General features: G+C 34.9%; 1 protein-coding gene across 5 annotated transcripts in view; it reads left to right on the top strand.

The window, feature by feature from the left end:
- The first annotated feature begins 644 nt into the window (after nt 1–644).
- alpha-Catr (alpha-catenin related) overlaps nt 645–27,018 on the top strand; it is a 64,452-nt gene continuing 38,078 nt past the window's right edge. Inside the window, exons 1-2 of one of the 5 annotated variants that reach the window (XM_089076921.1) lie at nt 728–867; nt 13,661–13,723. In XM_089076921.1, the coding sequence (XP_088933047.1) occupies nt 13,709–13,723 (15 nt within the window). In that variant the 5' untranslated portion in view covers nt 728–867; nt 13,661–13,708. Of the gene's footprint in view, nt 868–13,660; nt 13,724–18,455; nt 20,791–27,018 lie in introns of those variants that run through there. The other 4 variants (XM_089076920.1, XM_089076922.1, XM_089076917.1 and 1 more) reach the window with 4 other exon arrangements.

The raw sequence follows: 27,018 nt of genomic DNA on the forward strand, positions 1-27,018 counted from the left end.
AGTAGTAAAAGCACAGTTATTTAATAATAAATTTATCTAGAGAGAGAAGAGAGATGTGCTTCTTTCATAAATCACATTTAAATTTATATTATTAATATTTCTTGCAGATATATGTCTCAACGAAATTTTATTTCGATTTAAGAATATATTATTTTTTTTCTAAACCGCTAAACGTTTTGTATTATTTTTAAATGCGATTTAAAATAATCTCTAAGTTTTTCATAATTTTTTCATTATAAATATAAAAATGATAAAAATAGATATCTATACATGTAAAAAAATTATATATATATATATACAGATCAATCCTTTTGTTCTCAAAGCTTGTTTAACGCACATCATCAGCTAATTTTACTCATACGTTCTCTTTTTTTTCCTTCCGGAAAGTTCAGATATTAACGAATAATATGAATCCACGATTCGAAATTACTGGCAGCCGTCAACGGCGGCACCGGCGAAGAGCGTTGCGCGAGGGACCAAGAGATGGCTAGGAGTCGCGGCGTCGGGACGCCCGGCGCACCGGCCTCCGACGCCGGCGGCGGTAGTTGCGTCGGCGTCGCCGTCGTCGTCGCGCGACATCGCCCTCGTCATTGCCGGCTTGGGCACGGGGCTCGAAGACCATTGGTTGGTCCGTAGGGAGGAGGGTGCCTGGTGGCTGCCAGCGACGGCGGCGGGGGCGAGGGTTACAGTCGTGCCGGGCACACGGGCGGGGGTAGGAGGGGTGCAACGAACCCTCTCGCCTCGGCTCGAGTCTACGGAGCACGGAGTTGTGTTCGAATCATGGCGACACCCGACCCCGTAGACCCAGCCACCCTAGAGATTAAGACCCGTAGCATAGAACAGACACTACTCCCACTAGTGAAACAGGTAAGACGTGCTTCCACGTGAAAATGCGGCGATCAAAATTTTCGTTCGCACCGGCGGCGCGCCGTCTCTTTTCCATGTCTGTCTCTTTCTGCCTGCATCCCTCTTTTTCGCTCTCTCTTTCTCTCTGTCTCCGTCTCCCGTGTTCTCTTTCCCTTTTGCTCCCTCTATCTCGTAGACGCTCTGGTGCACCCCTCTTTCTCTTTCGCCGCGCGGACTCGGTCTATCTATCTCGCATTCTCATTCTCGGTCTCCGTTCCTTCCGCAACGACGCCTCGCGTACCCGGCACCCTCACGTCTCGTTGCATCTAGCATTCGCTCTTTAGCAGATTGCAATAATTTCTCAACTCCCCGAGGAATGTTACTCTCGAGTCATTCCGTCTCGTTGCTCCGATCGCGCGTGTCGCGAGATCGAGCGAGCGAGCGAGCGAGCGAGCGAGTGTACGTGCCCGCGTGCGTGCGTGCGTGCGTGCGTGCGTGTACATACGTGCGTGCGGCGGACGTCACGCCGGGGGAGGCCGGGACGCGCAGCGCCGCGCGCGACCAAGAACGGCGAGATGGATGCGCGTGCACCCATGCGATGCGAGAGAGATCGAGCGATGGATCGAAATGAAAAGGCGAGATCGAGAGCGCGACTGAGGACGGCGATGCGAGACGACGTCTCGCTGACGCCAACTCCGAAACTAGAAATAGCGCCAATTCCCACGCTTTCGTTCCGATCGCGTGTGGGGCATGGTTAAATCTTCGCGGATCATTTTTATCCTCGGGCAAAGTGCTCGAGCGAGTTTCCTCGAGCGACGTCAATAGACTCTGTGGTGGCTATTAGGCGCAAAGTTTGACAACACCGACCGCCAGGCGTGCGTTCAATCCAGGCGCACGCTTGTCACGAAACGCACGCCGCACAGTAAGAGTTCGGAGTAACGGATATTTCGGTGGTCCACCATCCTCGTCACTCTCTTCTTCCTTCTTCCTCTCACTCTCCCTTCCGCTCCCGTCCGCTCTCTCCGTCTGTCTCGCACCTTCTGCACCTTCCCTCTTTCTTCCGCGTTGCTCACTTTGGTTGCTCTTGTGGCGCACGCTCACCTTACGCTCGCTTGTCGACGCCGACACCGGCGTTTTCGTGGAATTACGTCGAATTTACGCTGCACCCTCGTTGCATAATCACCGGCACGTGCGCGATGCACGCACGCGAGCCGCATGCACAGATCTACGGTTCACAGGTCAAAGGCCTTTAAATGACCGTTCGCGACTAAAGAATAAGTCGCTCTGCTTGGTTCTCGCGGCACTGTCGAGAAAATTTACGCGATATATACAACATTCAGAATTTAATTAAAAATTCCTTCAAAATTGAAAATATCTTGGCTCTGTTTTTTTTTCTTTTTTTTTCATTTCTTTGGTTTGGGTTTCGTTAATTTCACATGCATATATAAATATTTTATCAAAATTTCATGCTTACTCAGAGAAAAAAGCCGTACCAGAAAAAATTTGTACACAAATAATGTCTCAACTATATATAATAAAATCGTAATAAGAACAATTAACGAGTCATATAATTCAAGAATTCAAGAATATAATATTAATCATTTGTAATAAATCGTTAGATGAATTAATATATATTGTATACCATTGTTGTCAACATGTCTTTTTTAAACTTATCTCCTTATGACATTGTATTGGCATTATGCTTACTTCACAAAAATATTTGTCTAAACTGGAAAAATATAATGTCATATTCCATTTACATATCTATATAACTATATAATTAAAATTGTCGCTATTTTACTATCAATTAATAATTCAATACTACTTTCGTACTGATTACTTTAAAAAATTAGTTGCAAGTAAAATTAACTTAAATTTCATAATTGTCATAAATATAGTTATCAGAACTATATTTATGTCAATATTTTGTTTTATCTCAATGTACTTATATGTAAATTGTATGTAAAATATTTATATTGTATTGTATCTAAAAAATCAATACTTGTATTATTTTAATTTAAGGAATGGATAGGATTAAATTTTATATGATAAATCAAGTCCCTTCTTGGTTTTTGTAATCGCTGAAATAATAAATTCTATTTTATATTATTTTAATTAATAATGTAAGTACATAATCAAAATTTATATTTTAATCTAAAAGTACTGATCTTTGACAAGGCCATCTGTAAATGCACAATGCACTGTAGCATGCAATAGATTGCACTTATAGTATTATATATACATATAATATACACATGTTTATGATGTATACACATATATGTATATGCATACATATGGATGATTAAAATGTCGAAATCATGAACATTCAATTAAACAGCGTTTAATTAAACATTTCCCTATATCAAGAGCCATTTCATTATCTCATATATATTCAATAAAACTCATTACAGAAAATTATTAAAGCGATATATACGAATTATCATTGATGACAATATGTCACTGACATATGAAAATTAACTGAATTGCCGAATATCAGAAATAAATCAGAATTTTACGATAATTATAGTGAACTATCAAGTTTCCTTTATTAAACAAAATTGTTTTTCTTCTTTGAAAGAACTTTATAGCATTACAAATGCGTTCGAAATATGCTCTATAATTATCTATACCAGTAAAAAATTCATCTATCTGACGTTTATCAGACTTTTGCGGAGAAAAATCGCAGAGTCCAATTTAATTTACTTGTCTTAAAATCAGCCGTGCTTAAAAAAAAAGGCAGACCGTTTTCACAAACCAATTTTATCGTTTCCGTTGAGAATTATGCCGTCTGCATGTGTAAAACAATCCGGTCAAGACTCGATCTATCTAAAAAGAATCATTATTCCCGAAATGAGAGAAAATAAACAAGTCGGCAGATGACTAAGCTGTGATACGAATAAGTTTTCGTTTTCTCTTTCCGTTTCCTTGGAATTCTATTTAATTTAATAGTCGTCATTAAAAATATTAAGAGAAAGATTAAAAAGAGGAATGACGGATGGGGATGCGAGAAATCGACAGTTTTGCAAACACATATCGATCGATGAATCATTTGACGTGATAATTACTATCGATAAAACGAGAACGCGCGGCAAAAGGCTGAAGCAAAAAGAATGGAAAGGAAATAGACGGAGGTTATTTCGAGAATGGAAGAGGGGTGCCGATCACCGCGCTCGTGGTCGACCTTCGTGTCGTGTTTATCGATATTTCTGGCGGCGTGGCATAGGTACATACACGAATGCACGCGTATGTGTTGGTTAAACCCCTCGGGTTAGAAGGGCGTGCAGTAGGCTTGCGAGTGGCTTGGCTGGTGCACGGCACAGAGGACGATCGTTACGAGCTGCAGCCACTTGTTAGAGCTCTGTCTAGTTACCCCCGCGCGTAACTCCGCCCTCCTTTCTTCTCCTCTCGCTTTTTCTTATCTTACCTTTCTCCTACTTTTGCATCCTTACGCTACTTCCTTGAGCCTTGAGCCTTCGTAGGGCTTTACCGACGATTTCCTGACGATTTTCATTCTCACGATTTCGCCTCGCGTCGGATTTTCTATTGACCGTCGCTACTGCCTTCATGAACACCTGCGTACGTTGCGCACTTCGACTGCAGTCTTTTGTATGCGCAATATCAAAAAGATCTCATCTTATTGAAAATTATTGGATAAATAATTAAATAAAAAATTTTTTATTATATATTATATAAACAATATTGTCACTTTTAGAAATTGTCTAAAATATCGAAAATATATCGAAAACTCAAGAGTTTAATAACTTCTAATTAAGGATGTTATGTCAGAAATTCAAAAATAATACCATCGCTATAATATTTTATTATTGTGCTCATTAATACATTTTGTTCATGTATGAATTCTTAAGTCAATTTATCGTATTATTTTCAAAAAAATTGTTATAAAATATGTATGTCCATCAAATGCGAGTATATATATATATATATATATATATATATATATATGCATATATTGGCTATTTATTTATCACGATATTTCTTATGTTAACAAGAATGTGAAACAAATATTTTAATGTAAATTACAATTTTTAACAAGTTCAAACAAGTAGATTACAAATTTCTGAACAAATAATAATAATTTCTGAACAAATAGTTCACCATGTAGTTTAGAAAAATATTGATTTTAAATGAATCTGAATTTTGAGAAAGCGTCAATTATATTAATTTTCACTTTTGAAACTTGACAACAATGTAACAATAAATAAACTACGCGCAATGAATAAAGATATAAACAAAAATCGTATATTATTTCAAAATCACAAATCAATGATGATCATATAAATCAAGACATTCAACCTTATAACTTCATGCGGTATTATCAAATTTCATTCCTAGTTGTATAATTTAACAACAATATAACTTTTTTTCCAAAAAATGTTAATAATTATTATAATGTTAATATTTATTAGTTAAAAAGTAATGTAAAAATATAAAGAATGTCTCTAATTTTGCCGATAAAAAATTTTCCAAAAACACAAAGTATTATATTTTATAAATTTATCATAAAATCAAAAGAATTTTTAATTTTTACTTTATTAAGTTTTTCCTTTATTATTATAAATTTCTTCTTTTATTAATTTAGTTATTTTTTTTTTATTTATATGAATGCAGTGTTGCGTTAAATGACTTAAAATCATCTAAAGATAAGATAAAGATGATTTAAATTTAAATTTATCTAAATAAAAAATAAAATTATATATCATGTATCTAGATAATTTTAAGATAATATCGCAGTTAAACAAACATAGGATATAAAAACAATATTTTTATAAAACTTTTACTATTTATTGATTAGATAGTATAAGTGAGAGTACTAAGCATAATTAATGCAGTTCTTGATGTAAATAATTTATATTACTCTGGTCACATATATCAGTGTAATCACTTTTTGAATAACGTTTGTTGAACAATATTTAATACGAGCTAAAACTTAATCGGATTTGTACTTAAAAATTTCGTAATTATTTAGTTAGCATCAATTAATATCTGTTATATGACTTCTACGATTGTATTGTAGAGTCCATTACACATTAACTTAGATAATTTGCAACAGATAATTCTTCTTCTTTTAACTTCTTTTATTTAAGATAAAGAAAATGAAAATAATACATTCTAACAATTTAGATAAAGATAAGATAAATCAATTTCTTCACCTAGATAATTATCTAGATAATTTTATATAGATAAACATTGTTTAACATCGGCAAACATTGTTTAAACGAGTAGTAAATGAAAATATTAGATGTGCTACTCACACTCAGAGATCATTTTATAATTTAATAATGATTATTTTTCTTATCTTAAATTTTTTTTGAGTAGAAATGGTCATTTAAGCAGTTGGAGAAATGCTATCTTTAAGTCGCATCTTGATATTCTCTTGTCAAATCGAAATTTCTTAGCATTTATATGCTCTATTTTTTTAAACTCTTATACATATATTTATTATATACGTTTATTATATACGTATATTTATTATATGTATCATGCATGCAACAGAATTGAATATAAAATAATTTGGCTGCCATTACCATTATCGCAACAATAATACGTTTTATGCCAAGGAGAGGAAAGAGGGTTTTCATTAGCGACAGCCCAAAGAGAGCTAAATCATACTTCAAACATCATGCGTAACAACAGTGCGCTGAAAATACTTACGTCTTGTACGCCAGCCAGAATTACCCATTTCTATTCATTTTATTTACATTCATTCGTATTTGTATCTCTTACAAAATTACCATCACTCTTACTTGCTACGAATACCTTAGCTACAATGAATGTATATATACAGGGTGTCCCAAAACTCCCGCATATGGAGTACACTACATGATTCTTTATGTTGAAAGAAACAACTTTTTCCTTTAGCAAAATTGCGTGCGACGAGTAGTTTTTACAGTGGCTCAGATTAAAAGTAACAAATGAGCGTGCGTATGTGCATAGCGGTCAGGGCTGAAGGACGGCCTGGTATTTAATCTTTGATGACTTCATGTACTATATTGGTTAAAATATAAAAGTTAACAAAATAAGTATTGTTTTTTTCATCCTTTAATGATTTAATAAAAAATTTGTTTGATTTCGTAGCATTATCTCGAAATACAAATAAATGTAAATAATATGTGTATGAACTGAACATTCTATTATTTTAATTACTGCGCAATTGCATATAATAATGTAAAAAATACTGAATTTAACGAATTATTTAGACATTATTATGAAAAAATCAATTTTTTTACTTTTCGTGATTACGTACTCACGTAATTAATAAATATTCGTTAAATTCAGTTTTTTTTTATTGTCATATGCAATTGCGGATACGATAATAAAAAAATAATTAAAATAATAGAATGCTCAGTTCATACATCATATAATTTACATTTATTTTTATTTCCGGATAATGCTATGACATTAGACAATTCTTTTATTAAATCGTTACGTAAAGGATGAAAACAATACTTTTTTTGTTAACTTGTATTCTATTTTAAACAATACGTGAAATCATCAAAAATTAAATCCCAGGCCGCGACCTGAAGAATGCACGCCGACCCTGACCGCTACGCACATGCGCGCGCTCATTCGTCACTTTAAATTTGATTTATTGTAAAAACTACTCGTCACACGCAATTTTGCTAAAGGAAAAAGTTGTTTCTTTTAGCATAAAAAATCACGTAGTGTACTCCAAATGCGGGAGTTTGGGATACCCTGTATATATGTGTGTGTATGTGGGGGGGGTGTAATGTGTATAATATGTGTGTGTGTGTGTGTATTTTGTGTGTGTGTGTGTGTATTGTGTGTGTGTATATTTTGGGTGTGTGTGTGTGTGTGTGTGTGTGTGTGTGTGTGTGTGTGTGTGTGTGTGTGTGTGTGTGTGTGTGTGTGTGTGTGTGTGTGTGTGTGTGTGTGTGTGTGTGTGTAAATGTATGTGTGTGGGTGTGCTGGATGTATATCGGCCATTATCAATTAAAATGATAACGAAGGATAAACCATCATAAAGACTTTTTCAAGAATGGACATTTCAATTAACTTTGCCTTTCAATCTAATCTCAAACTGATTCTTATTGGAACGTTACTGAATTGTTTTGACAGATGTAAAAAGGGAATGTCAAGTGCACAAATAGTAATTTAATTTCTTTCTTCATTTTAGGAATCTTAGGTAGGATATCAAATTTTTTCAAGCTTTTCTCCCAAACTCGATTAGTTAAAACCAAAACAATGAGCAACTCTTTAAAATTAATATCTCGCGAAATTAATGAATGAGTTAGATTAAATCACCAATGCGTGACGTTTTAAATGACGATGTCATCATCACGATAACTTTCTCAAATTACTTTCCGCATCACTTTGTATGTGACTCCAAGAATATTACAACAAATTAAATCTTCCGAAAATAAAATATTCTAATTAGAATATTCTGTGCTAAAAAATTTTAAAGAAGATAGTTTGCGAAATATCAGTTGTGAGATGATGCAGAATGATACAACTTATGTCCCATTGTTAACATTATAAATAACCTCCAGTCAAATGGTAAAGTGGACAAGTGAACAACGTGTATTTGCAATGAAAGCAGTGACAGTTACGTTGGCATTCGACGAATTTTTCTTCGTAATTCGAATATTTCGATATAACTCTCATATACACTTTTTACTTTTCACTTTTTCCTTTAATTTCTTTTTACTATGACAAATGAATTGTCATAAATGAATTGTCGAGTTCGCGATTGCTATTTACACCTTCGAGTGATATTTTTGGAACGCAATAAATACATTGAGTACAACGATGGCATTTCTTATTTGGAGACAGATCAAACACACCGGGAGTCATTCTACTAATATTGACTGTTGGCTTATCCGACCAACCGTTCGATCGGTATCCTCGAGTTATAAGGAAGTCGCCAATCTTTATGATACATATATGGAATGAGTCATTGATCGGCGTGCATTTAAGTATTCTTTCTTAGAAAAGCTTTAGCGACGAGCATAAAGATTGACATACCGATATTAACCGCCTATCAATCGCTGTCAGCCACCCGATAATTCCGGAAATTATTCAACTCTGACAAACTTATGTAAAAAAATTCAATCATTTAGATATTAATTTTATCTGATATCGATTGAAGTATTTTGACTCTGACTTTCAATGCATGTATGTACACACACACACACACACACACACACACACACACACACACACACACACACACACACACACACACACACACACACACACACACACACACACACACATTTATACCGTGTGCGTTGAATTTGATCTTTCATCAATTGTTTTTATACATATATATTTTAAATATATATATATATATATATTTAAAATATATATGTATTTTTTTAATATATATATATATATATATATATATATACACGTGCGTGCGTGCGTGCCTGCGTGCAAAATCAATTCATAAAAGATTAATAATATCTAATAAATCTGAATTTTCAATTATCACTTTGTATATTATTGTATATTAAACATTTTTCCTATTTTATTTTGTAACTTTACTTGCTAATGGTACTTACTAATGGCATTAAAATAGCTTATGATTATTTGATTATTACCAATGGAAAAAAATAAAAACTTTTAATATCATGAAAAAACATCCCCTTACGATTCAACGTAACAAAAGACAGAGAATATATATATATATATATATATATATATATATATATATATATATATATATATATAGAACACTCTTAAACTGGCGAGGATTCACAATAGCTAGCGACAGAAAGCGATGCGGAAGACAGCCATTTTCAGTCGGAAAATTTCAACACCTGGCTACAATTTTCCCTTGGTTTCCAAGCGCGAAGAGAGGCACTTAATAGAGGTCTCACTGCATTCTCGACATCTTCGTATTGTGCAAGGTTCATTTTATTGTAGTCGTGTGGAAGAAAAGGTGGAAGCGGAAACGCTGATCCAAAGTATAGGGACCATAAATGATGTGGAAGAAACATATATGACGAGCGTTAAAAAATTTACATCGGTGTAATCGAAAAATGGGATCATGCTGAATATATATTTGTGATGTAAAATTCGAATATCTTAAATTATGGATTAATATCTAAAATCATGTGCGATTTTATTCGTATTTGTAGCATATTCTTCATTTGCGACATAAAAATTACATTACTAATTACCGATTACTAAATTCATACATTTCGATATACTCGTTCAATACTATAATTGAAGATTCTAATACCGATTGTAAAATCGTTTTTAATGAAACTGGTTAAGAATAATTATAATATAAGGAGAATGATTTATTGACAAATGAAAAAAAATACTTCAACGCTTACGTTGGAATCAATGAAAGAAAATTGTCAAATTTAACTTTAATAGAGGAAGTTGATATGTGTGCAGATTTATAATTGAATAAAATGTTTTAACTAAACAAAAGAAAGAGTAAAAGAAATAATTAAATTTTAAAGTACGTCTCATAATAAAAAACATAAATATAAATATAAAGTAGAATTTCTTACCCAAAAATATCATATAAAAAAATTAACGATGTAATATACAATGCATATGCAATGTATTGAACGTAGTATTCATATAATATAATTCATTGTCATTGGTGCAAGGATGACAGTCCTTTAATACGCCAGGGATGCTTGCGTTGCATAATAGGTGGTTCGCTCTTTGACCTTCTATTCACATAATTGGCTTTCAGAAATATTCTCTCTCTCTCTCTCTCTCTCTCTCTCTCTCCTCTCTCTCTCTCTCTCTCTCTCTCTCTCTCTCTCTCTCTCTCTCTCTCTCTCTCTCTCTCTCTCTCTCTCTCTCTCTCTCTCTCTCTCTCTCTCTCTCTCTCTCTCTCTCTCTCTCTCTCTCTCTCTCTCTCTCTCTCTCCTCTCTCCCCGCTCTCTCTCTCTCTCTCCTCTCTTTCCCCTCTCTTCCCCCTCCTTCTCTCTCCCCCCTTTCTCCCCTTTCCCTCTCTCTCTCTCTCCTCCCCTCTCTCTCTCGATCTATCTATCTCTATCTCTATCTCTATCTCTCTCTCTCAATGTGCGTATTATATCTTTAATAATATAAAACTATGTGATGCTTTCGACTCGGATGTTATATTCGCGTACTGAATTAAATTTATATTTTATTATACATCAAAAGACAAACTTAATAGCAAAAAAAAATTAAATAAAATCCGTGAACTGAAAGTATTTATATGAAAATGTATAAAAAAGTTCATCGAAAATAATATAATCATAGAATCAAATCATAGAATAATAATACAATAAGAAGATAGATGTCAAATGGCTTTTCTCTTTTTTATTAGTTTTATTTATCATACAGACAAAGAAGACAAAGAAGAACAGAAAACAAGGAGAAAATTATCTAATTCAAAAAAAAATTAGTTATTAATAGCAGATCGTTAAAATTCGACATTTTTCTTTGAAATATTCGTTAGAATGACGTTTTATTACATCTTTGACGGTCAAAGGTAATTGGATTATATGGCCAAGTCAAAGAAGCGAATTCTGAAATGATCTTATATGTAAAGTTGATTTATACAATATTTCTTCGGTGTTGAGGAGGATATGGGATAAACAAGACATACAGACGAAGAAATGTACATTTCTTTAAAGGGACCAACTGAAAAACATTGATTTAAAGTCAGGTAAAGAAGCAGAATTACTAATAAAATGAAATTTCTTCTAGAGATGATGTAAAATGATGATGTTTCACAGCCTAAAGAAATACACAACTATACATAAGTTACTAACTAATTCTTTTACAAATTTTTTTATATTATTCCGTGATTATAATGCCTAAATAACGAATACGAATTAAAATACAAATAAATAATACTTATGAACAAAAAATATTATTTAATGTAACCATAAGAAAACAAAAATCAAAAAACAAAATCTAGATAAGAATAGAAATAATAATTATTTACAATAACATAACTGAAAATAAGATTAGAAGCAGAACAAAAATAATTATTTATGATTATGTAATTTTTGACATTCATAAATCTTTCCTTATCACTATATTTATTCATTCATTTAAAAAAAAATGCAATATAAAAAATGAAAAATAACAATATGTTGTTATATGTGCATTTTTAGATATATTATACGGTATACTATACGACATAGAGAAAGTAAAAAAATATTTTGTTATTCCTTATGAAGAAATACTATAAAATTATTATAAAACATGTAGATATACTCAAAATGTATTTCTTATTATATTTTCTATCGTCATTGACAGAATAAAATCAAATTACAACAGATCATTTATTATCATTAAAAATCTCTAATAATTTTCGAATCGTTATATCTATTATTAGCTTAGAAATATTAATAAATGGCCATTTGATCTCCTTTTCCCTTACGTTAACAAATTTAAAAACAAATGTTGCGTTATTGATTTAAAGAAAAGGATAAGAAAATGAAACAATGAATAAGCGTGTTCATTTCTAGCCAATAGCGAAATGTTGCTATAGAAAAAAAACTTATTCACTCGTGATTGTGATAATCATCCTAAAAAATATGACTGCATTTCTACCTCGGGGTATTGCATAAGAACAATCTCGCGAAACGGTCTAGGCATTAAACACAATATTTACAGAAAGGGAGTCAATCCATTTGCAGCGACAAGGTGAAATTGAAATTACGGAAAGTAAAAAGAGGAATGTTGCAAGAAAAATGTAAACATTTCCAGAAAAGTAACGCGATAAAGTAAACTACTACGGAAAGAGAGAGACAAAGAAAAAGAAACAAACGATATGTAGCATATGACGAGAGAAGCAATGATCTACACTTTGCAATGAACTGCACTTTGTTATTTCCATTTCGAGATACTTTCGCGTATTCGCGCTTATTTTGCAAATACATAACGAATAAAGAAAAATATGCGGAGATTTCATTAAAAAATTTATGTCGAAAGATAGAGCGAGAATTATTTGACAGAATGATTGGATGATACAGAGGATATCATGCATCATCCGTAAGGTCATCGATAATACTTCCGTCACTACTGCCATTACCGCAACGACCCTCGAGATGTCATCGTTTAGCCTGTATCTAAAAGTGCGAGTCGGCTCATCCGACCGCGGCTTTCAGCGCTAGCCGCGTGCAACAAAAGCAAATCGCACTTGACGCTGGTGAACGCGACAAAGTCCCGCGCGCCGGATGATGCGCCGATCGCAAATGTCAAACAAGAAAAATGCCGGACTCGGCTCAAAGTGGGTCGTGTCGACAAAGAAAGCGAGGCGAGGCGAGGCCTCCCGCACGTTTTTCCGATAGCTTTTATCCGCGCAGTTGTGTCGTCGGTTGGTTTCGTTTCTGGTGGCGCGTTGTGAAAGTGCCGCGCCATTTGGTATTCAGACTTCGACGCCTACCCTATACAATATGCCAGACTTTGCGCGCCGTCGTGAGACAGAGGGATCGAATAATATTCGAGCGATTAGATCATACGCGCCAGTTATCGGTATTCGAATCGGCGCGTGTGATTTCTCGATAATCTCGTGGGGGGCTACGACGACGAAGAACGCTTCTTCTTCTGACGAAACAACGAGGAGGGAAGGAAATGTTGCTCGTGTTGCTCGGAGAACGACCGAGTGACAGGAGGGAGGAGGGGGGGGAGGGGTCGAAGTTCCGACGCTTTCGAGGACGAAGCTTCCTTTCCTTTTGAGAGATATCCTCGAATATCTCCGGGCGTCCTCGCGAACGTTTCAACTTTTTCTTAGCTTCGTACTTAGCCCGTGATTAAAGATTGTAGTGCGCGCGCGGCCGAGCGAGCGAGATTGATGTTTCTCACTGAACGGGAATGTATGTTTTAGGCACGTCTTCAACGGAAGAAACGAAATTGAATTTCATACGTAGATATAATGGGCTCATCGATGGTAAGTCTTTAATAGGCAGTGTCGAAAGTACCTGCGGCTACCTAAATGTGATGTGTTTACACTTAGAGTTATACATAGATGACTAGCGATGTAAACGACTGATTGTTCTATGTGGATAGAGCCAGAACACACTAGAGAGCAGCGTTATTCTTCGAGTTTGCAAGTGTCGACATTGTATTGTTATCTGTTTGTTTTTCGTAGAGGCTTCATGACATGGTCGGCTAAGCATGATTACAATTTCGTCCACACGACGACATATTAAAGAAACAATTAACTACTATTACAAGTGACCACAAGTGTAAACTATGACAGAAACGTAATTATTTACAACTGCTAAAGTATCTTCGTATAAATATATTTTCGCTACATTCTCAACTGGATCCAGACCAAAAGCAAACGAGCGCGAGCAAACACAAATGAATAAGTTATTTTAATGAGTGGAAACGGCGCCTTCAGTACTGGCAATCTTCGCACTCATTGGAGCAAGTTGTTCATTCGTGTTTGTTCACGCTCGTTTGCTCAATCTGAATTCGGTTTTAGATATACACTACAGCTTCATTCCGACATAATCAAAAGTCTGTTAGATGCTTTTTCGTCATTGCTTATCGTCATATTAAATTAAAATTTACGTTTATGAACTTTCGCAAATAAATATGAACACAAAATCAAATTTCCTTAATCTTTTCGTAAATCGAGCTTTCTTAGAAAATAAAATTATACATTTTTTTTAAATTTATTTTATTTATTTTTAAATTTATCATATACATCATCCGAAGAAATAGCATCTCTGAGACACATTTCGATATTATTCAAAATATAACTATTTGTATACGACAGACATAAAATGGCGCCTTCGATCGTAACTTGTTGCGGGTTATGTTTCCCTTTGGCACATAAAACACATACCGCATTTGACATGCTTGTAGTGAGTAAAAGAGCTCCATAAATAGGAATATATCCTGTACATTAACTTTACCAACGCGAAGCTTAGAGTGACACGAATAGATTCCCGCATTTATGTGCAACAGACTTTCCGTTTGTCGTAAAAATCTACAAAAACATCCCAATTTAATTAAAATTAATATATAAAATAAAAGAATATAATATGTCAGTCATACACAGAATTACACAATTCAAGTGTATTATGTACACACACACACACACACACACACACACACACACACACACGCGCGCGCGCGCGCGCGCGCATTATTTAATTTATTAGATAACTTATACGACTTTATATATATATATATATATATATAATTTTCAAAATTTCAAAAAAACAAATATTTGAATTGTTCTATTGTTATTTTTAATTGTTGTTTTTTAAAATCCGAAATAAAAAGAGCATAGATCGAAAAAACAATCTGAATCTTCTTTTTCTCGAAATTTTTTATTCGTTCGACTAATCTGTTGCAATTGTAGATTTTCTTTTATGAATCTCCGTAAAATATCTACTGAATTTGATATTGGAGATAAAAGATACCATATAAATGAAACCCATTCGACGAACAAAGTCTTCCAGATGAGTGGAAGATGAAAAGGACTAGCTTTATTACGGTCTTGAGATAAGCAAATTTCAGTTACAGAATTCAGGAAATCAATCTCTTTCCGAATAAAATTTTTACGTATACATCATATCAAAAGGTTTTCTTAGCAATAGCTCGTACCCTGGAATCTATCCTAGCTTAGAATGTTGCCAAACTTTAATTAAAAATTAGAAAAGAAATGGAAAGGCCGCATTTCTTCGACATTATTTTGTCTCGTGTTGCTATACCGCAATCATAAGTTATAATTATTTATATAAATATCGACAATAATCTAAAAAAAAGTATTAAGAAACAAATTTTATAAATTAAAAATAATGCAACGAATTATAACTAATAATTATTATGAAATCACAATACTGATTTAAATTCCAGGAATTCAATTTATTCACAATTGACAATTTAGAATCTCTTTTTCATAGTTTTCGCTTGAAGTTTTCATTGAAGAAAAAATGCACCATCCTTTCGCTTCCGTACTATGTGTTTTTTGCCGTCAATTTCGAATAACATTCGTCGTCGTGAGTACAAAAGACTCGGAAATGCTTGCTCGACCTTCCAAAGACTGTGAACTTTGTTCTCGAGAACCCGGCACTTGGCGACAGGACGATAGAGAGCCTTTAAATGAAACTTAGAACAATTCGAGGGACGACTAAACGTCCAAGAAGACTAATTTATCGAAATCTACGACGGCCGATATGTCACCGAGATATCTCGATATCGATCTCGAAGATTCGAGAAGAAATCATTCGAAGCACTGAGCCTGCCTGATATGAAATTCTTCATTCAGTCCTCGCGACGTAATACGATATTAGATAGTGCATTAGATAGTGCCTAGGTATCGAAAATGCTTGTGAAAGACTCTAGAAGCCATTTACGGCAGATGGGTATAAGATATGTATCCGCTGTGACCTGCCTCTCGGTATAGCATATTATAAATATTGCAACCATCCTGTTATCTATCCGTGCAATCTTATTTACTCCTTTCATCACGCTACATCCCGATAATGTCGTAAAAGGAAATCGTGTTTAAAATGTTTCTCTCGCGTTGCGCGCTTATTTCAGAATTATTTGAAGACGCAATTGCTGCTTCGTAGGAATTTCCACCCTCGCGTGTATCATTTAAGAAGCCTTCTCTCTGTCGCTTTATTTCTACCTCTAATCCGCGGCTTTTATCCTTACACTCGAGTATGCCTCGTATTTCGTACCGCTGCTCTTGCGCTGCTTCGTTGATACGTATTCCTCTCAGGAAAGATGCAAGTCGCAATATTTACTTTGCTTACACGGCGCGTAATAGATAATAATGTTTTATTATTATATCAAACAAAGATGCGAAAAACGCGAGCATATTAACGTTAATATTAACATATAAAATAACTTTGTACGCTTCTATGTACGCTCAGATGACACTTACAACTTCTGCCGCTACTATCTAACACGTGTGACGTATTTAGCAAGTTTGTAATCGTTGCAAGTATTTGTTGCTCAACTGTCACGAGTTTTACGTTGACGACGCGTCATGGCCAAACACGTCTCATGTGAGACAGAAATCCTTTGCTACTCGGGAGGGCAAGAGAATATACGTTACCTATGTACTTCCGACTGTACATCGTTACGTACGCAGATGCGCCATCGATGCCAAATGGAAATATATAACCAAAGCTTTCAGATATTCGGAAACAGAATAAATCTTCTATTTCCTTCTTTTAGCTCAAAAAAGATTGTAATTATTATTTTCGGAAATTTTCCATTTTTTTCTTTTAGTTCAAAAAGAGCTATTATTGTTGTAGTTATAGTTGTTTTCATTATTATTATTATTATTATTATCATCATCATCATCATCATCATCATCATTATTGTTGTTGTTGTTCTTGTTGTTGTTGTTGTTGTTGTTGTTATTATTATTGGAATGTATCTTTTCACAGCACCGTTTGGCAAAAAAGATTTCTCGCGAACTGTAAACCTATCGCAAATATATATCATGGTCACGATCTTTTTTCGTGTGACCATTTCGCTACCCTAAGTCATTTTTTTTCCTGCCGTCCAATCCTCCTCCTCGTTTCTTTTTAGATCCTTCGTCTCTTAGATAATGTTCCTCTTCCGTGACATTTCGTTTCTGGTGCCTCCTTATCAGAAATTATTTTGTTACCGATAGTGCCGAGACAGCGCGATAAACAACTTTTTCATTAGTCGCGAAGTATATAGAGAATTATAAATTATGTCTATTATAAATTATATCTAGCTTTTCTCTTTTCTCTCACCGATAATAATTACGCGATATGTGTGTATATATATATATATATATATATATGCACACACGCGCGCGCGCGCGTACACACACACACACACACACACACATCGAAACTCTTCTCCTAATTATGTAACGTGTATTGATTTCAAAATTTTAGCGTATCCGGTGACAATAGTTCCGTTATTTGTAATCACGTTACACTGCCTGTTCAATGTCGAGGTGAGAGCCCTACACAAGACATTATAACTGGATTATCTAATTTTCAATCACGAATGACTACTAGTCAATCTTATTATAACGCTCTAGCGAAGCGCATAATGGCCAACGATAGTATCGAACATACGTGTTAAAACTGACGTGAGAATCGAAGAGCTACATTAAAGGCCAAGCGTCCAATGTGAGTACGAAATTTGACTTCTTCACGAACTTTGACGCCGGAACCGCATCTCCGACATTTTGTATTTTATATATATATATATATATATATTGGAAATTCGCCAAATTATAATTCTTTACATTTAATTGTATTCTACAAATTTCTGTGGACAGATTAATGTTTAAAATTCATTATATTTTTTTATATTAATAACATAAATTTCTTTATGATTATATCCTATAAGTTGTAACAACGATACGTTGTTCATATTAGACATTGAAATCAATAAAGTTATGCTTATGTAATAAACATTTAAACTTATCTTATCAACAATTAGATATAAAAAAATCCATCTGTTAAAAATCTATTTTAGACTTATTTTCTTTCTTTCTTTCTCTCTTCCTCCTTTTCTGACTGCTCCTTGCGTGCAAGCTTTCATAATGAGAATTCATGTTGACATAAAAAACTATCATCGTTTCTCGATGCTTATCGGGAATCCTCTCATCGGAAACAAGGATCACCCGCGCTTTTTAATCGGCAAAGAATGTGCAAAAAGCGGACGATCTCCCGGTCGGTGCATCATGGAACATGCAAAAACATGATTTACCGATCCGCAAAAAGTCATCCCAAGTCATTCGTGATCGTCGTTTACGCACGAGGTCAGACGAGCGCGTGTCACGGCGAATCGGAGATGACCTCAAGGGAGGTCAAAAATAAGATGGCTCGACTCGATGTCGAGCGCAAAAATTGAGATTTCGCGGGCGAAAGTACGGGGCTGCTGCCGACGTATTGATTCTCGGTCGGTGGAGAGAGGTAGCAGCGCGCGCCTGTGCTCCGGCAACCGTTCGTTCGTTCACGCAGCCCGAGAGCGAGAGACGAGAACGGGAGCGAGAGAGTAACAGGCGGATTCGGGGTGGGAATACCAAGTGCGAGAGCGAGACCGATTCACATAGCCGCACTCGTTCCCCGTGGATCCTGCCACCGAGTCGCTGCTTCCGAGTCCAGTCTTCCCTTAGGCACTCGGCAGGCCGGTACCTGCTTCTCGAAGCCGCGACACGCGCTCCGTCGTTCTCGCGCGCACATATACACACGCGTACACCCCTTGCGTACGTCATTCGCCCTCACGCGCGCGCGCGCACACATACACACACACACACAGATATATAGATACACGTACGCTCTCCTCTTACGATTCAGCCACTCACCTTTGCAAAACGGCGTCGCGTACTCGCGTACGGACACGTGTGCTAAGTGCGTACGTGTGCGCGCACACGTACGCAGAGATATACGTATACAACATCTCGCGTATTCATTTTTTCCTAAAAAACGTACATGCAAACGGAATATATCCCACGTACACACGTATGTCGCAGTCGCGCGATTAACGATACGCGCGCAGATGGACACTTGCCGCGACATACAAGTATGCCCGCGAGTTAAAAGGCAAGGAAGGAACACCGAAAAACCGCGTGTGGGTGCATACGCACATCAGCGCGGCTCACATGTCGTCCGCCTACACTGTGTACGCGCGAGACAGCAGCGAGCCGTGCATCCTTAACATTAAGTGGTCGTCGTCATCGTCGTCGTCGTCGTCGTCGTCGTCGTCGTCGCCGTCGCCGTCGCAATCGCCGTCGCCGTCGCAATCGCCGTCGCCGTCGCCGCCGTCGCTATCGTCGGCCGTCAAGCGCCGATCCGTGTGAGAACCGATTTTCCGCTCTTAAACGACTCTAGGTCACGGATCACCGTGATCTCCCCGCGATCCTTCGACTCGTAGTGGATATATAATATTAATCTCTGTGAGAGAAAGATCGGTCCAACGACTTCGATCCGAATATACGAAACGGAAATAACGATTATTGGAACACGCCGGGTCCCGAAGCGCCACTCCGAGCAGTAGACTCTCGAGATTCGGAGTTTTCCGAGAGACGCCAAGGCGTCCTCGGGAGAAATAATCCCATAGCGCGTCGAAACGGAGCGCGTCAACGATCGTTTCAACGAGAGGACGAAAGATTAAAGAGCCTAAGAGCGAAAGATCGCGAGGATCCAGCAACAACTCACTTTGCCGTTGGCGAGTCATGCACCTCGTTGAGAGGGTGACGACGAACTTGCCGAAGAGCGGCTCGACACGGCGATCTCACTTGCCTAGAGACAAGTTCTGAACCTGTAGTAGCAGCCTAAACACAACCAGTGATCTTCCTACAGATATATATATATATATATATATATATATATATATATATATATATATACAGATATATATATATATCTACATAGATGTATATACTATAGGTGTATATACTACACCATGTACAGGTGTATATATACACACACGTACATATTGCATATACTCTGACCGTCGTACGCGCGTCTATTTTTGTTGTCACCGTCACGCGCCGCGCAAGAAAGCGGCCTAAGGAAGCGGCAGAATATCGTAAAGTTCCAAAGTATCACTTGTTAACGAACACGAGATCACCCGCACCGAGGAAAGAGGAGAGAAAGAAAGAGAGAGAAAGACAAGTAATATTTCTATATATACATATATATATATATAAAAAAGAGCACACATATCTTAACGACGTTGACGATTCATAGTATATTTTGGTCATAGTGAAGAAAAAGCCAATGGAGAGAAGTAAGAAGGAGGCGAGGGTATAACAAACAATCGTGACCAGCACAATAATAAACGATCTTATAAGAACACAGAGAATAATATAATTAACGATAGCGATAAAAAAGGGAGAGAGAGAGAGAGAGAGAGAGAGACGTATTCTAGTGCGATAAGATTAGAAACAGGTGGGGTCCCGGTGGGTCCGTACCGTTGAAATTTTGTATGCCGGCGGTGTATTATCGACGAGGAAACATGTACGAGGGCGGCATGGCTGGTGAACGACAGGTATGTTCTCGCATAACGATCCGCAGAAACATCAAATTCTATCATAAATTTCGTCATATTGACATTGAGAAAAAGAATTTTTCGTCGTTGTTGTCGATATCTTAATTTATTATATGGCTAAATCGACGTTATATATCACATTTTACTAAAAGCGATTCTAACGAACATCGTGTATAACAATAGCATACGCCTAACATGCATCTTTTCTAAATGCACCAATTCTTCTTGTTCAACATTTCAAACATTGTACTTGACATCTAAAGCCTACTTTATATCTCGAAGTTTATGTGACGTACACAAGTATATTAAAGCATAAGTTCAACGTATATATCCCAACTTCTAAAACAAACTACTTCGCTTTTCCTTTAAGTCTATCTAAATTATTATCTAAAACTCATTTCATATGAGTTTCTTTACATACGTAAAAATGATAAATGAGATTCTTTAATATCTTTAGAATAAATCAACAGCTTGATGAATATGGAATAATTCTGAATATGAAATAAATTCGGTCATCGGTTAAAAAACTTAAGATATCTCTTGTAATAGGGGAAACTCAGGAAAGCTTTAGAAAAATGCCCAGTCTCCTTAGAAATCGGGAGAAATGTCATAAAGCCCCGCCGAGAGGGTTATCATTTATCGCGTCGGTATAACCAAAGGTTGATTTGAAATTCTTTATACCACCATAAAAGCATAAAAAAGAAAAAATTAATGAACTTCTGAAAAGCTTCAGGCCAAAAATGTAAAATTGTGATTCACGTTCTTAAGTACGTATTACTTAATTTATTTTGAACACTCAAATTCAATTGTTTTTAAGATCGTAAAGCAATTACTTTTGAGAATTCATAAAAAATTCAATTGTTATTTCAACTAAATACAATAAACAGAACTGAGTATTCAGAATGTTAATAAATGAATATATGAAATAATTAGCATGATTAATATGAAATACAAGACATTTATCATAGTTATCTAAATTTGGCTTACATTGAACACTAAAAACTAATAAAAAGCCTGCTTTAACCATTCTGAATTAAATTGAAGATACTACACATCTGTACGCTAATATGCATTTATATGTATTTTCATATAATACGCATATACATATACATACGCATATATTATTCTTGTGAATTATCACGTTGAAATGACTTATCCGCAAAAGTTCAATTTACGTTAGAAAGAATTTTCCAGTTTTCTACGGCAGAGAACATTTCACAAGAGTAATATGCTAACAAGTCAATGAATAATTACATCTTCTTTCGCGCGATGCTAATGTAACGTATAAAAATGTAACGTATAAATTTTACTTACGAATAAATTTTATTTTATTTTTTTCATTTATAATACGCATAATATTGCGAAATAAATCTGCATTACGAAATAATTTAAAAAGCTTTAACTCGTTCTCTAAATTGGCCATGGAAACTTTAAATTTATTTAACAAAAGTTTTTGTGAAAAGTTTTGATTTTCGGAAATTACATAATGTTCAAAACTCATTTCTGCAATTATTCTGTATAAAAAATGTTCTTTGAATATGATCTCGAGTCTTAAGTATGTTTTGAATAATCCATTTAGTGAATGGATTTAACTATTACTTAAAGATAAAGGACTTTTTGAATAAAGGATAAAGGCCATTAATCAATATCAAGTAACTTTGATTGTTTTAAAGGTTTGTCATTCGTGATCATTCTTTCATAAAAATATATAGCAAACTAAACTTTAATAAAATTGTACAACTAGAAAGGATCTATAAGTGAAATTTTCCATCATTAATCCTGATAGACCTCCTCCTCCATATGGAAGAGCGGATCGTTACATGTGGAAGCATTTGCAGTGAAATAGATTTGCATTAAAATCGATTTTCTCTGGGGCTACTGATATTTACAGCAAGCGCATTTACCATCTACATAAAATATGCTCGTTGTATACGCTGAATCGAAGAACGAAACAGAAGAGTTCATGCGATTAAAATTGCACCTACTTCGGTAACAAGTATAATTGAGCTTCACGAAATCTAAATTGAAATGGGCGGGCGGAAGTCGGAAGAGCGCAAGAAATGTCGAAAGAAAATTGGATAGCAAATTGACGCGAAATGATCGTTCTCGTAAATTCTTCGAAATCATCCCGAATACTCGTATCTATTTATACCTCCAATAATTTGCGATTATTTTTTCACGGAATTTTGGCAATTTGTACAATTAGGCATTTTTCGCAAGAATACCCATAATGTTTTCGTTCAAGAAAAATTTCATTGACGTAACATACTTCCGAATATTTATCTATGAATGCTTTCTCTCGAGAATAGGTTGTTTCGCTCTAGCAACATTGTTTTAAATAAGAATCTTTTTATATAGAGCCGTTTCTTGTGTCTGCAATTCCGTTGTGCCTATACACACGAAACGCTATCGAACCTTTGAACCCTCTCGTGTTGGAGAGGATTCCCAGAGGAAATTATTCTTTCAGTGCAATTTCGTGTACTACAAACGGGAAATTAAAAAAAAATTTTTCAGCTCGATTTCTAGGTAGCATCGAGACCTACGCGTCAAAGTAACGAGCTTGAAACAAGATCTTGACAATATTAGATCTCAACTTTTTTTCATGACTTTATACGAATCACTCGTTTACATATCTCAAAGATTATAACAATATTGGAGGATAATTGTTGGTTTACGCCACATCCTGATTTTATAATTAAAACAGCATTATGAGAAAAATAAGAAAGAGAAAAATACAAATAAAATAGTTCTAGGAAGTTATGAATATGTAAAATGATGTAATATTATCAATAACATATTTGCTATTTAAACTATTTTATTATTAAATTACACAAAATTGCAAAAGAAAATCGTAAGAATTTTTTCTTTTCGCATTTGAAAATTTTGTTTTTAGCTGATTTTATATATAGGGTGGATCATTTAAAGCGTGACGAATTTTTATTTCAGAAACAAAGCACTACAGAACAAAACGTTTAGACAAAGGTTATTTGATTTCAAGAGGGACATGCGATAGTATTTTTAATTCGTCATTTCATGGGCGTGTTCAATATTTTTTTGTTTTTTTTTTGTTTTTTTGTTGTTTTTTAGAATATTTAAAAAAGATGCTCAAAATGATGTCTAGCTGGCCTGCCATTCGTTAAATAGGTTCGTCTTATACGGGCTGAAACTTAGTTTTCAAGTTTGATTTTCCAATTTATTTTGCACAGATTTATTCTTGTTAATACTTTCGATATTGCTTTGATTATTCTTCGGATTATATCCTCTCTTATTGAGACTGACACTCTCGGACTCTTCTAAGTTATTTCTTATCCTTTCAGCGCTTATTCGATGAGTTATAATTTTAGTCTTTTTCAAAATGAATGCATTTCACGAAGCATTTAACATGTTTATGATTCTGGGAGAATGCAAAGATAACTACAGAGATACTGTTAATGTGTATAATGAACGTTTTCCAGATCAATCGGCGAAGTCTCATATTCATTTCTATGGCATTTCTATGTATAAAGGTAAGAAATAACTAGAAGTGTCCGATAGTGTCATAATCTCAATAAGGGAAGATATGATCCGAAGAATAAGCAAAGCAATGACGAAAGTATTAATAAGACTAAATCTGTGCAAAACAAATTGAAAAACAACTTGACCAACAACTTGAAAACTAAGTCTCAGTGCCCATATAAGACGGACCTATTTAACGAATGGCAGGCCAGCCAGACATCATTTTGAGCATCTTTTTTAAATACTCTAAAAAAACAACACCAAAACAAAAGGGATCAAACCCCGTCACGTCCACGTCGTCGATTCTGGATAACGCTAAGAACGGGTAATATATCATTTTGTTAAATATCTTCGAACATAAGATCCGGATAAAAAAAGTGTTCCTACAAAAGTTATTTCCTTTTCTACACAAAATAATATCACGTGATAAAAATAATAAGTTTCCATTTAAAAAAATCAAAGTTGACTTTCAAATAACTTTGAAAACATCCATGAAATGACGAATTAAAAATACTATCGTATGTCCCCCTTGAAACCAAATAACTTTTATCTAAACGCTTTTGTTCTGTAGTGCTTTGTTTCTGAAATAAAAATTCGTCACGCTTTAAATTGTCCACCCTGTAGCATCAAGCGACAAATATATCAATTTTTATTCCTTTATCATATTTTTATCATCATATTTTTATCGATACTAAAATACAATCTTTAATTTTCGAGAAATAAGAGGATGTTTCTTTGGGAAGTCAGTCTATCATTATCAATGATTTTCTTACATTATTGGAAGGATTATCATAATGTCGTATTCAAAATATAATTAATAATACAATATGCTGTAATACAAAACAAAGATGTTATCTTTTTGATTTAATAACTTAACGAAAGTCTTTTGGATATTATAATAAAGATCTTTATTGTAAACTATGTTGAAATTTATAAAATAATATTGATATATATATATATATATATATATATATACATATATATATATATATATATACATATATATATATATATATATATATATATATCATGTTAATTAATTTGAACGATCAGAGTTACACTTTCCAACGGGTTGTCATGAAAACATTAATTATCTCCGTTTAAAGATATGCGTTGCGTTACTGATACGAATATTAATAAAGTTGTGAAGCGTCGGGAATAAAACCGCATGACTTATCCGAAAAGCTCATCTACGTGCTTTATAATTTAAAGTCACGCAAGTCTATTAACACTTGCGTCAAACTCGCACACGCTACACGTGTCGGCCTAATCTTTTAGCGTTGATCGCGATGTTATAGGTTCGTGTTCGCGCGGTTCAGCGATAGCATTTATTTACAAATTTATCACATACATTTTAACGTCACACATGCGACTTACTTAAAATATATAATTAACGGCGCATCCTGTTTCTCTCATGGTGGAAATCCGGTTCGCATTACGCTTGCGTAGTCCATCGGAAACGAGTTACGAAAGGAGATTTATGCGCCATTCGCACGGCAGTAAAACGGCGAATGAGAAGTTCGTTTTTCTATCACAATAAAGCTCGCGATCTTGAGTAATTTTCAACAATTAAAACCACATCATTCTCAGAATGAGTTTCTGCCACTTGCCACAGACACGTTGCACTTTATCTAATTTTAATGTGCTCGTTTAAAACACGTACCTAGAGACCGTCTATAATCAAACGACGTAATGACAAAAGCATTTTCAATAAGTGCAACAATTACGCGCTGAATTAATTGCTGAATTAATTGTACAAGATAATTATAGAATTCGAAAAAGTATTATATTAGAATGAAGAGATTTGGTATATTTATTTTGCTACGCTATATAAGTTATAAATGTCATCAGTTTTGAATTAGAATAGATATTTAATGGTTTTGAAACGGCTACAGTACTAAAGTTGTGGTGACGCAGTTTGCTGGTTTGTAAGAGAAATTGCAATAAATTTAAAAGCTGAAGCGAGTCTGCTTAATTCTGGAACGTAATCATCATATAATGGATATGCTATGAAAATACTGTTTAATCGAATCGCCTTCAACGACAGTTTCAAGGGAAGAAGAGAGTCTCGTGGCATATCTATGGAATCGCCTGGAATCCAATCACGAATAAACGGATTACGTTAACCCGCGGCCTGCTCTATCTTTATTTATACAACAACGTCGTTAACCGGGGTGTATGAAGAGGACTTTTATAAAATTAATCTGCCGTTCTATTACGGTGAAAATATCATGCATGATTTGATTGAAGAATATATTTATGTAATTGCGTTCAAAATACAGAATATTTTTTGTTTTTAGAAAAGAGCATCCCTCACGAAAGAATTGAAAAGCGGGACATTAATTTTTGTGGCAGTATAGAGAAGGACAGTCATCAATTAGTAATTGCCAGACTAAAAAGTTTAAAAAACCAGCATGAAAAAAATCATCTAGCTACGTGAAGACAAAAATATATATGAAATAAAGTACGCGTACTCGGTACAAGCACTAGTCTGGCCAATTAACGCGTTATGATGCATGTAAATTTTCCATGGCGACTCACCGAATTTGTTCAATGGGCTAACGTAAATTTCATATCAATGAAGCTGATGCTTTCACCATGATTGATTGTAGATAAAAGCATCATCATACTTCATTAACACAAGTAAATGCTGCTGAATGAAATTGCGAGAGATTGCAATTGATAATAATGGCTACTGAAGCATCAATAACAAACATTAAAAACAATTTAAAG

Source organism: Pogonomyrmex barbatus, unplaced genomic scaffold (assembly GCF_055798465.1).
Source record: "Pogonomyrmex barbatus isolate J1 unplaced genomic scaffold, ASM5579846v1 scaffold2, whole genome shotgun sequence".
Classification (NCBI taxonomy): Eukaryota; Metazoa; Arthropoda; class Insecta; order Hymenoptera; family Formicidae; genus Pogonomyrmex; species Pogonomyrmex barbatus.